This window comes from Taeniopygia guttata, chromosome 1 (assembly GCF_048771995.1).
Source record: "Taeniopygia guttata chromosome 1, bTaeGut7.mat, whole genome shotgun sequence".
NCBI classification, from domain to species: domain Eukaryota; kingdom Metazoa; phylum Chordata; class Aves; order Passeriformes; family Estrildidae; genus Taeniopygia; species Taeniopygia guttata.
In genome coordinates, this window is record NC_133024.1 from 67,505,254 (window position 1) to 67,518,288 (window position 13,035).

General features: G+C 43.8%; 2 protein-coding genes across 4 annotated transcripts in view; one reads left to right on the forward strand and one right to left on the reverse strand.

Annotated features, from left to right (window-relative positions):
- FLT1 (fms related receptor tyrosine kinase 1) overlaps window positions 1-13,035 on the forward strand; it is a 107,882-nt gene that overhangs the window by 86,343 nt on the left and 8,504 nt on the right. The window contains exons 18-25 of the mRNA XM_002192895.7: window positions 3,018-3,122; window positions 5,611-5,724; window positions 6,514-6,602; window positions 8,356-8,509; window positions 8,927-9,024; window positions 9,549-9,671; window positions 10,727-10,838; window positions 12,433-12,532. Of these exons, the coding sequence (XP_002192931.6) occupies window positions 3,018-3,122; window positions 5,611-5,724; window positions 6,514-6,602; window positions 8,356-8,509; window positions 8,927-9,024; window positions 9,549-9,671; window positions 10,727-10,838; window positions 12,433-12,532 (895 nt within the window). The remainder of the gene's footprint in view (window positions 1-3,017; window positions 3,123-5,610; window positions 5,725-6,513; window positions 6,603-8,355; window positions 8,510-8,926; window positions 9,025-9,548; window positions 9,672-10,726; window positions 10,839-12,432; window positions 12,533-13,035) is intronic.
- PAN3 (poly(A) specific ribonuclease subunit PAN3) overlaps window positions 1-13,035 on the reverse strand; it is a 118,624-nt gene that overhangs the window by 17,544 nt on the left and 88,045 nt on the right. The window lies entirely within an intron of this gene.

Consider the following 13,035-nt stretch of genomic DNA (forward strand, 5'->3'; position numbering starts at 1 on the left):
CCAGAGAATGAGTTAAAAGTGGAAGAACAAATAAACAAATAAAGAATTCTGACAATGAATGAGAACCAGATTTGAAGAAGTTGTGTATGTGCAGTATGCTAGATTAAGTCAGTGCAAATCCTGCTTACAGGGCAGTTGGCTCAGTCTTTGAATAACCTTGGCAATCCCTGAAGATTAGTGTCTCACAAACACAAAATGTGCTTCTATGGTTTTTAAAAAATATTTTTACTTAGAAATGCAACCCTTCCAGCATCTGATGTGACTGTTTTTCTCTTTCCACCTACTTATCCTCCAGGACACATATTTATTATAACTTTTGCAAAGAAGTATCTCCTTTCAGCCTACATCTCTTTTGCTGTGTATTCCTTCAACATGCATACACACAACCCACGGCTGTAATGCAATGCTTATATAACAGGACTCTCCCTTCATCTGTAAGAGGTACAGACATTACAGGAAATTTCATATGGGCATCACTGAAGTCAGGGTAATTAACATTCAGCTTAGATTAGTCTCACTGAGAATAAAATCTTATCTTTTCATTAGGCACAAAACCGCTGGTGCCATAAATCACTGTCAGTGTGGTTGTTGATAACACACTGTGTTAGCTGAGCCATCGTGTGCTTCTCCCCTCCCGCTTGGGCTGGACCTGCCCAGTCTGGAGAGGTGGCACAGTGCTGATGCCGGGGTGCAGGCCCAGGGCAGTGTGGCTGCTGGCTCCAGCGCCGTGGCACAGGCACTGGTGGCAGTGGGCTTCCCGAGCCCACTCCCTCCTGCGCGCTGCAAGCCCACGGCGCTGGCACCAAGCACAGCACTTCCCACTCTCCTGCACGTGCACAGCTGTCCTGTGAAACATAATGGAAAACGTGAAGCCACCCGTGGAGAAAACCCAGATGACTCAAAGAGTGGCAAAGAACCTGAGAAATGAGCACACCTTCGAGCCTGTGCCTTCCCACAGACATAGGGTGCGGTGTCTGCAAATGCTTTTTGCTAATGCTCCAGCTCCAGCATCTGACATGCTTGGAGGACCCTACTAAAATGGGACTGAAAGGAAAATCCCCTGATCCAAAACTCCTTGACTGAGGCGTATGTTCACTTTAATGCCTTCTGAGTGGCCCAGTAAATCCAAGTCAAGTGTGGAAAACTTAACTAGAGCGCTTTGCTTCACTGGTCTGGATCTAAATGCTGCAGCATTACATACCTGAGCATTACCCCAAACATATCCAGCGTAGCTGCTCAAAGGCTATGATAAAATGACTGCTCAGACAGTTGGACAACTTAATATTAGTCTGATTAATAATTTTGTAGTTACTTTGGATGTCAACAGAAGGACAATGCAAGGACAACCACAGACACAAATTGCATACTAAACTGTGGTGTTTTGATCTACGTGATGTAAAGTTAAAGCAGACCCGTCCTGTGCTACTATTCAGCAGGGTACAAACAGCAGCAGAGCAGTAAGACTGAGTGTTGTTACAGTTTCCCATTGAATCACACCACTGTTTAGAGAAGGAAGTGCTGTTTCCAGAGCTCATTCTCCTTTCTGAAAGGTTAGCAGCTTTGTACAGCTTTATGAGCTGGTGTGTTTTCCAAGTGGTGACTAAGTAGGTTATCACGACATGGGAAGTGAATTAACAGTGATGGAAACAGATTAAAGCTACAGATTAAACAAAGGAATGGCGGGTTTCATAGGACCTCAAACTGAAAAGTTCTTTGTGTAGAAACCATGGACAGTCAAAACGTTAAGGACTAAAACCATCAATTCACTAAGAAAACTGAGACCTGAGTCTTAATGATGCTTCCCTGGCACATCTGCTGATCGAAGAATCTATATGCAGTAACTGAAAAAGGTGACAGTAGGTTTTTAGATGCACACTGATTCATCTGTATTTCTCTATCAAACACTAAGCCCTTCACAAATCAAGGTCAGTTTGTTGATGCTTTTCAGTCATGTACATCAAGTTGTTTGTGGTTTTTATTTGCTGTAAAAAATGACAACACTTCTGCGCATCTAGGGTGGAAATAATTTTCTGGGGTATTTTTTTGGCTTAGCATATTCCACTTCATGTTTCCATTGCATTTATAACATATGTTATTTGCTTCTACTGACAGACATACTGAGAATTACAGTTTAGATATGACATAAAAGGCAGTATTGATTTAAACTGTTACAGACAGCAGCTCTTTTTCTCTGCTTGCAAGTATCTGAGTGGGATTAATCTCTCACTCGGATACCAACAAGATAGATGTCCACGTGACAGCTAGTCAAACAGGTCCTGTTCATCATAGGAACAGGAAATTTTTATGTAGAGATGGTCATGCCACATGTGCATATCTGAGAAATAAATATATGGTACATGTTATCCTTTGCTTTTATATGAAAAGCGGACTGTTATTTTCTGCTCTTCTCTACACAGCAGTCCCTGCTGCCATACTCTTGTTAGCCACTTTGGTAGCTGGGTTCTGCTGAAAGTGAAGCACAAAAGCAATCTGAAAAATTACTGGGGAATAAAACTTATTGCTAGAGCTGATATGCCAACAAGATCTCCCTGACCAAGCTTGGCAGCCTCTGTAGCAGGGCAGAGGCAGCCAGAGCTATGTGAACACATTGTAAAAGGGGAAGTGGGTCTGTGTTATTAAGGATATAACTGGCAGCACCACAGGCTGCTGCATGGTGCAGTGTGCTCAGGGAAAAGAGGAGCTAAATCTTTCTCTGGCAGAGCTAGACTGAAAAAATCAAGTTTGAAGCTAGTGTACCTCCACAGAATGGTTGCATTCATTTAGTGACATTTTTACTCATATCACTTGCTCCCTCTGATGACTCAGTCTTCTAGTGTGACTGCTTACTTTAAAAAAAAAAACAAACCAAAAAACCTAAACCAGCTATATGTTCCAAATATAACTATGGGACTCATTGGAAAGTGTATTTTTCAGTTCATCATCTATGAAGACATTTGCTGATGGGATTCCTTTTTTTTTTTACCAAGATGTATCTCTCCACTTTATTTTCTTTACAGGGAAGTCTCTTGGACATGGAGCTTTTGGAAAGGTGGTACAAGCATCTGCCTTTGGAATTAGAAAATCACCAACATGCAGAACAGTTGCTGTGAAAATGTTGAAAGGTATCTTGCTGCAAAGCTGCATTGGAAAAAATGATGCCTTATATAGTGGGGCATTTTTAATAGAATTCTGCCAAAAGCAAAAGCTTTTCCCAATAACTTTTTGAAGCCTCCAAAATATGTACAAATCAAGTTGCAGGACCACCACAAATGAAATAAGAACTGCATTCTCAGTAAAACGTCATACCATTATGCTCGACTGACTCTATACCAAATGCTGTAAATTAAATTTAGCTGAAGTATAAGGTATACACCTTGATGTAAAGACTCTTGGATAGAAGCTTTCATATTCTCCTTGGTCATTCATTCCAAGGAATGATCACCTTACTGTTAAAACCACATGCCTTATGTCTCATTCACATATGCCTGACTTTTGCATCTCATTCTAACCTTTTCCATTAGATTTTATAATGATTTTTCTTCATGAAGGTCCTTTTATTAAGCTAAACACATTGAGCAGTTTAAATCTTGGTGGTGTTGTGCAGCTGTGTCCCCTCTGAACTGGCTACAGGCACATCACACGGTGCTTAGGATGCTGACACCGAGGTTGTGCAATGGATTTGCCAGCACTGTTCATACACCAGTGCTCATCTGAAAGTAAAATCGTCCCCCAGCTATTCACTGCCACCTTTCTCATTGGAGCAGAAAGGACAAAACCCCCTCATTAATTTGAAGAGGGCACTTGGGATGTTAGTAAGCAGGATGATATTCAGTCATAGCCTGCTGCAGCTGTAATTGAATTCCCAAACCCAGAGTCCCGGTGGCATCCCTCCTATGTCATCCCTCCTATGAAAGCTAAGAAGCTTTCCCTTCTTTATGTCTGTAAGGATCAGAGCAGCCTTTTTTCTTTTTTCTTTTTTTTTTTTATTTGTCCCGGGACTTGCTGCACTGCTTATCTGCCTTAATCCCTGAATCCTTTCTGGTGTTGTTTCTCTGCCAGGACACATCCCCTGTTCTGCCAATATGGCTTGGAACCCCAATGCTCTCTGCTGCCTCTGATCGGGTGTAGTTTTAATGAATCCATCTTAGCCAGTGGCTCCCAGCTTCACATATACTTACTTATCACTTATCAGGAGATGTCTACATGTAAATTCCAGCCCTTGGAGTGGACTGATGGGTCCAGGGTTCCTTTATGTACATCAGCAGGCTTCTTGTGCCACCAGCACCACCAGGGAGCAGTGGGTGCTCCTGGAATGGATGGGAGCAGAAGGCAGCTGCAAGAAGTCTTCCTGGTGGGATCCACATGTCCACGTGCAGAGCAGGTGCTTGTATCTGAGTTAGTCCCTCAAATGCCCTTCACTGGCAGTGGTGAGACAACAGTTTATCCCATCCTAAGGCAGACTCTTGTATATGGGGAGCTGAGTCCTGTTCAGCCTTGCTGACAATGAAGAGAGCCAGTGGTGACCAGGCCTTTCATATCTTTAGTATCTCACCTAAAGCACAGGGAGATCTGCCTCATTCCTTGTGTCCTCACTAGATTATGCAGGAACTCAGCAGTCATTCATTAGGCCTTATTCTCACAGAATTCCCATGTGGTGGAGGAGAGGTGTCACCACCCATACAAGCAAATAGCAGATCCCCAAGTAGAAGACAAGTTTTGCCAGGGACACCAAGAAAAACTTTCCATTCAGGTGTTGAAACTAAGCCTTTTAAGATCCAGCTCAAGGGTTTTTTCCACAGGATTGTTCTGCTTGTCTTGGTGTCACTAAACTGAAGAATTCCTTTTGGGCCTACACAAAGCAATATGGTTTTTTCTTGTTTTCTTAACAAAATCAAATCCTGCAGGAAAAAAAAAATTGCTCAGGGGAAATGAGAAATTTCACTCAACACTAAATAGAATGTTTTGGATCTATTTGAGGGATTTCTTATGTCATTCCTATTATTATTGACCATGACTGGTAAGGGTGAGATGCAGTCACTTCACTTTAACCAATTCATATTTACTTCCCTAATCTATCTCCAGGCTTCCTACATAATGAAAAGAACCAGGCAGGCATCACCCAGGGGTAGTTCATATTTCTCTTATACAGATAGCTAAACTTGATGGCTGCAGCAGCTTCTGGAAATACTTTGCTCTTGCCACTGACCCCTTAAAATGTTAATTAGTTCAGGGTAGCATATAACCCTTAGATCGCTGAAGACAGGTCTGACAAAACCAGTTCTAGATAGAATTAATTACCATCTTGAAATCCCTTTTTATTTGTTCTTTCATATTTTTTTTTTGGCTGAAACATCAGAACTATTCATGAAAAAAAAAAATCTCAGTTCTGAATAGGATGGAATCTACTGGGAGGAAGTTGAGCCTGACTCTTTTTATGGGTTTTATTGCAACCAAGAGGATGCTGAGCAGGGAGGAATAGGGAGAGAACAGCAATACAAGAAGTACATCCAGTAATGGAGATTATTTCAGTGGAAAGTAACGAGAAATGGTACAGCTCAGCAGGACCAGTACTTTGCCTTTTCACATTTACTTTTTATTTTGTATTTACAGAAGGAGCCACAGCAAGTGAGTACAAAGCACTGATGACAGAGCTGAAAATCCTAATCCACATTGGTCATCATCTCAACATTGTTAATTTGCTGGGAGCTTGCACAAAAAATGGAGGTAAAAAAATCTGCACTGTTCTGAAAATGGGTTTGGATTATCTCCCAATAACAGCCAGTGACCCATGTTGTTTTTCATCCAGAGGCCATGTTAGGAGCTTTTGTATTCAAGTTAATCCTGTACTTGGTGGGAAAAAAAAAAAGAAAAAAAGAGGAAAAGAAAATGAGATTTTCAGTCATTTAATGAAGTGGTTAAACATTTCCACTCTTTAAACTCTCTTTTAGTATTAATATATGAAATGTGAACTTAGGAATATGCCACTTGCTGTCCTTTATCTCCTTCACTCCACTGCTCAAACTCAAACATGATCTGGAGAGGCTGGGAACAAGGGATATCAGCTGCTGGCCCTGAATCACAATGCAGCTGTTGTAAAATCCTCCATGATACCACACTAAGAAAATCAAAAGACCAGTATGGGAGAGTGTTTGTTTTAGATATGTCACCTATTCACCTATTTTAGTTCAACAAGTGTGTGTGGGCTGTGAGACTCCAGTCTGAACTGCCCAAAGAGGAAACAGAGTGTCCCTCAGGACCCAAACTCAAGACCCAGCTTTCCAAAATTAGGCCCTGCCCTAATTTCCAGAAGCAGTATTGTTTTGATTATGTGCAGTGTCCTTCAAGCAGCCTTCTAGTTCTTTAGGACATGTTGCCAGTTATTCTGGACTCAAGTTGTAGTTATGGGTATGTAATTATGGGCAGTTCTCAGAACTGATGCCACCTTTTATTGCTTTATGCTGATCAAAATGTTTTTGTTTGTTTGTTTGTTTGTTTGTCTATTTAATTGCCCAGGGCCTCTGATGGTGATTGTTGAATACTGCAAGTACGGGAATTTATCAAACTATCTGAAGAGCAAAAGGAATCTTTTCTGCCCTAACAAGGTGAGGAGGCAGATGGTCCTGGTAGGGTTCATCTTGCCTGATGTAAGCGTTGGGAATGTAGATGTCAGCTCTGAGCTGGTCTCCTCAGACTCTCCTCTACCAAAGGAGAGAAATGACATTTGGATGAAATATGAAGTTCACCTGACCTATATTAATATTTGGTGTGGGATGTGTTGTGCCAAGAAAGGATTCACCTCTCCCTCACTGACTGTGCAAGGACACTGCTGTGACTAATTTGGCTGGAGCCATCTACAGCCAAGGAAAGTGGATCCTATCCAAAATGTCCCCATGTGCTCTTGCCCTGCTTTTGATGAACCCATTCCTGGTGAGCTTGAGGTCAGCAAAGACAAAGGAAGTGGTTTTGCCCACTTATTTCAGTACTACTGGGAGCACAAACAAGATAATAACAAATCTCATGTCCCAAGACAGCCCAATATTCAGAGATTTACAAGTAATCTTATTATTGTGTGAGGAGAAGAGCTATCAAGAGGAAAAGAGACTAGAGGCTTGTCCTCACATCCCACAGCCCTCTGAATCAAACTCCTGATGTGTTTCTTATAACAAACCTAAATCCAAATGCCCCAGAAAATTCAAATTTTTCCAGAAAAAATCCTCCAAATGATCCAGGGCTCTGACATGAGACTTAGGAGCCTGGATACAGAACACCAGGTCTCAAAACCTCTGCTCAGCTGTGCCAAAAGCTCAGCAGCATCTCAGGGATTTTTTTTTTGGGAGGGCTCTGTGGGAGAGCCCCCCTGACAGGACATCCCCCTCTGAAAGGCCTTTGCTGAGTCTCTGTTCCCAAGGCTGTCCATGTTGTACTCCCCATGAGACACAGCAGCTGGCTCCTCCTACATAGTGGGATGCTCAGCAGGCAGCATGGCTGGGCAGGGTCCATGCTGAGTGGAGGCATTCCCAAACCCTGTTCCCACATCCAGTGCTCCAGCACCCTTGGGAAGGTTGCCTGGGCAGGAAGGAGGTGGAAGTTTGGCTCTGCACCAGCATGCACAGGGAATAGAGATGGTTGCAGGACAAGAAGAAAAGTAAGAGGGAGCAAGAGTATGGCCAGGCAGCCAGGCTGCTCTACAGGTAGCAGTGAAAGAGCTTTTTCCAAACAGTGTTGCATGTGTTCCATTAAATCATCACAAGATTGTCCAAAAGAAGATAGCATTGGATTAAGGCATTGAAGAGAGGCAAACACTTCCAACAGCAGCTGTTTTAAACACCTCATGGAAAGGGCTTACAAGCACACACCAAACCCTGTGCAGGGACATAGAGACAGATGTCTTAAAAGCAGGTTGAGACCAAAGGTCTGAGAGGTCTGGAATACCTCCATTATGAGCACAACCTTCCCAACTCACTTCTTTATGCCCTTCTCTGTCTGCTGGAGAGAAATGGGCCCTTCCAGATGTCTCATTTCAGGCTGAGGCACAGCCAGCAGCCAGGTCTATCCATACACCCTGCAAATCCTCGCTGCAGCAGAGATAGCCCACTGCCCTGGTTACCCCAAAATCATGTGCTGGTGCTCCCAAGCCACCAAATTTCTGCCCTCTGGGGATGATGACTTGGTGGACCACAGCCCTGCCACCAGCCCCTGCACAACACAGTGGCACTGGACACCCCTGCCCATGAGAGATGTGACCACACATGACAGAGACCACCAGCCTGGCAGAAAGACATCGGCAGTCTGGCTCGGTTCCTCCCCACCCCCCACACTGCTCTGATGCAGCACCTCTTCTCTTTTTGTTTGAAGGACTCCTCTCTGCAGGGAGAGCCAATGAAAAAGGATGTTGAGCCAGTGGAAAGCAAAAAACAAAGGCTGGCCAGTGTCACCAGCAGGGAGAGTTTTGCGAGCTCTGGGTTCCAGGAAGATAAAAGTCTGAGTGATGTGGAGGAGGACGAGGAGGGTAGGTATTAATTCCTTCCTGTTCCTACATGGACTGTGATATTTTTACAACATACTGTGAATCTCTGAAATTTTTTTCCTCATTTATCACCCTAATAAACATCCGTGGGAGATGCTCAGAGGGTCATGTCCAGAGGGGAGAAGATTTAAAAAAAGATTATTTCCAGGGTTACTAAATCTGACAGGAAAATGTGTGATTGTTTGTTCTGACTGCTCCTTATCTTTGGGGAAAACACAGCAGTGTCCAAAGCATGGGGAGTAAAGCAAGCACTATTTTTGTTTCCAGTGACAGTAGGCTGACCTTCAAATACCCCTCCATAAAGACTGAATTTATGGGAATAATGGGGTCTGTAGGAAAAGGGGAAAACAATTGCCTGTGAGCTATCTTTGTTACAAACCCTGCTTTCCATCTCTGCAGATGCTGATGACCTGTACAAGTTGCCCCTCACTATGGAGGATCTGATCTCTTACAGCTTTCAGGTGGCCAGAGGCATGGAGTTCCTCTCCTCCAGAAAGGTGAGTTTTGCACTGAGGGTTTTTCACTGCAGAAGGACAGGATTCAGAGGTGAAATCATGTCTACATTGTAGTGACACCTTCCTTGGGAGAGGTCCCAAAGGAAGAGCCGTTTTCCTCTTGGCATTATAAATATAACTGTGTTTATCCAAGTATCCATAGTCCATAAACACAGGATCATGGCTGAAGGCAGTGGGTCAAGCTCATTCATTTGGGCAAGATCTTTTGGGTGTGGTAGGATTTTCTTTAATTTCAACATATATTAGGAAGCTCCAAATGATTCAGCTCTTGCCCTGCAAATGTCAAAGGGCTTACAAATTTGTCACTTTCTGGACTTAGTAATTTTTAAAAAAATAATTACTGCTGTTTACAGTAACTTCATGTAAACTACAGACAACTTCTCTAAAAAATTACATATAATAAAAAAATAATAATAATTATAACTTTTTTAAAGGATATGGGAGGCAGGATCTTTGTGGGCAGGAATAAGGAAACGCAGTTTGATTGTGAAACTGTTTTATTATAGTGCATTCATCGTGACCTGGCAGCCAGAAACATCCTTTTATCTGAAAACAACGTTGTGAAGATCTGTGATTTTGGCCTCGCAAGAGATATTTATAAAAATCCTGATTATGTGAGAAAAGGAGATGTAAGTCAAGATGCTGTTTATTTACTCAAATGTTTATAACATGTCATTTCAAACTGTCCACCAAAACGTTTTGTAGACATTCACGTTTCCCGAATTTAAGAACTCAAAAGCTGACATGGTTTTTATGTGAAGATGAGCTGTCCAGATGTGCTGTGGGTCTGGGAAGCATTTCAATCCTCATGTAAGGCTTATACATGGTAACTGCTTCACAGCTTTGCCCTGTTAATACTCTGTTTTTTGGACATTTCTTGGCTGGCTCACCATAACCCCCTTACTCTGTAAACTTCCTTCAAGGAAAACAGCCCTTCCAAAAGAAGGTGTGTACCCCCCAGTGGCACCATTGTGGAGCAGCTGAGCAGGACTTGCTCCTCCAGCACCTATTTGTTTTTTTGCCCCCGCTGCAGAGAGCAGCAGTGACTGCCCTGCCAGTCCTGCCCTGTGCTTGCACCCAGCCACGCCATGGGAATTTGGTGCAGACATTGCAGTCATGCAGAAAGTCTCTTTCTGGAGGTCTCACCCACCTGCCAGCTATTCCCACATCTGTAAATAGCTTCCAGGGTCTACAGCATTGCAAATTAGCTGGGAAATGTTCACATAGCTTTGGTACTGCAGGAGACCCTAACAACCTGTGCTGAGGGGGTTTCAAGGGTTGCTGATGTGCTCCTGCAATTCTGGCTCTGAAAATTTCCCCCAGAATATCTCCAATACCATTACAGAATGATTGATGCTTCCATGCAGGGCTTTCTGCCCTGTCTCTAGGATGCTGGCAAGAGACCTCTGCTCCTACACACTCCCACATCCCTGAAAAGAAAAGGCCTGGTCACAGGTTTCCAATGTCTGGTGTTTTGTTCCACATATTTTTTTTAAAGTGTTTTACTTCAACAATTTATTAAGCGTATGAATGAGGGTGGGTTTATCTTGACTGCCTGTAAGGAAATCCCACAGGTTCCTGCCTGAATGGTAATTATTTACATAACAATATATAGTTGATTCATCTATGATTAAAATCTTTCAGGCTTTGAAAATAATAGTCAGATTTGTCCCTTTTACTCCAGGCTCGACTTCCTCTCAAGTGGATGGCTCCTGAATCCATATTTGATAAAATCTACAATACAAAAAGCGACGTGTGGTCCTTTGGGGTCTTGCTGTGGGAGATATTTTCCTTGGGTATGTTAACTCTGCACCCCAGGAGCTTGACAGGAGTGGGTACTGCAGCTTGGGGAAAACATCCATTACCTTCAATGATCTTTTGGCAGGTGTTTCAGAAAGACCTAAATCAGAAGCAGAGGGATTATCATGCCCCTGTGAACTAGAAATTTTGGTGCTTTTAAGAGTGCTGAAAGTTCATTTGCCAAGGTGAAAGCCTCAAAGGATAGCACAGCTGTCTGAGAACTTTACCAGCTGCTTCTGCCATGGGCAGTACCCAGGCTTCCCACTTTTCCCTGTAGAAAGCCTTGGCAGAGGACACAGGGCAGCATAGCCAGAGCAGTCACAGTGCTTTGTCTGACTGATGGCACTAGCCAGGAAAATCAGGCAATTTTTAAAGCCTTTTAATTGAATGTGGAACCCTGTGGGATAACACAGAGCTGTGATTCTGGCTGCCCAAGACCAAGGCACCATCTGCTGTGCCATAGACAACATTCAAGACACCAAGTGCCATAAGCTGAGTGCTCTCTCAAAAGCTTCTTATTCCTCTTGTGGGAGCAAGGAAGCCAAACCCACAGTTTGCATGTCTCAGATCCTGTCACCCCCCTTTCCAGCCTGAGTCCAGGAGGTCCCCCCAGCCCAGGAGGGATCCAGCACCCCCCTCACCCAGGCTACTGGACACAGCAGGCAAAAAGCATCTGCACCGATGCCGCAGGATGAACTAGAGCATGCAATCTGAAATGAAAACCTGGTGAAGCCTTTTTTTCCCTTTCTTTCATGTGGAAAAGGCAGGATACAAAATGTACACTGAGTGGGAACAACAATGACTGTCAGAATAGAAGAATCTTAATTGAGTTCAACACAGAGGCTGACAAAAGAGGCAAACAGCAGAGGAAACAATACCATACAATTCTCAGGACAATCAATCATTTATTAGTTTAAATACGTGTTGTTGGTCAGCCTGCCAACTCTTGTGATTTTATGGTCAGCCTCATACTACCTGCCATTTTTTTCTTAAAGCCTCAGCTCCTTGAACCTGGTGACTCTCTGACTCTATGAAAGGTCTTTTTTTTTCCCCTTTCATTTTCCCTTTTCCTGACTTTTTTTTGTCTACAGAAAAAAAAAAAAAGAAAAAAAAAAAAAGACCAACAATACAATCAGGCTGCATCTGAAAAACACAGAAAATAGAAAAACAATGAAAATGTACTGTGACCTCATTTAAAACAATTGTTTCAATTTTTTCAAGGTGATTTTGGGAATTTGAGGTTTGTTCATATTGTGCTCACTAGAATTTGGAGTAGTCCAAATTGGCTTTTCAAGGGATAGTGTTCAAATGAAATTCATGTGCATTTTTTCTATTCAGGCTAGGAAAGCACCACCAATAGCTGTGGCCTTGATCTTACCCCCCCTCCAAAGACTGGGGCCTGGAGCACAACCAGCAGCAATTCCCTGCCTGTGGCAGACAGCAGGGCCAAACCCTGCAGGGGGGCACCCCCTGACCCCCAGCTCTGCAACCTGATGATGCACACCCCAAGCAATTGAGGGAGATGCATAGGGCCACAGCGAGGTAACAAGTACCCAAGGCATGTGTCTATTCTCCCAATGTCACTTCCAGGTGCTTCTCCTTACCCCGGAGTCCAAATAGATGAGGATTTCTGCAGCAGGCTGAAGGAAGGCACAAGAATGCGAGCCCCAGAGCAAGCAACTGCGGAGATGTAAGATGCCTTTGCTTGCCTTGTGTACCACTGCCCACCCTCCTGGGCTGCCCTGCAGAGGATGTTCCAGCCTCTAAAAGTACCCTGTGCCAGCCTAATGAAAAACAACCCAATCCTCCATCGGTATCTTCTTGTGCACGCCCCACCCTGGCCCCTGACTCTCCCAGAGGGTAGGGGGCAACAAGGACCTGAGCCCAGTGCATCACCAGAGCTGTGCTCTGAGGGAAGCTGAGCAAGGAGGAGGAGGAGGAGGAAGGTCATTCATTCCTTGCTTGCTTTAATATTTACTGACATGCAGAGAGATAAGTGCTGGAGAAATGTGACATTATTAACATCATCTTGACTTAGGAAGTGACAGTGGAGGCTTCCTCGCAATCACTCGGGTAATGAGGGTCCACCCTTTCCTGTACACCCTGTCTGATGGCAGAGGAAGGTGACGGGGACCCGCAGCCACCCCGCCCGGGTTGTCTGAGTCCTTACTGCCACGTCAGCCGTCACTCCCT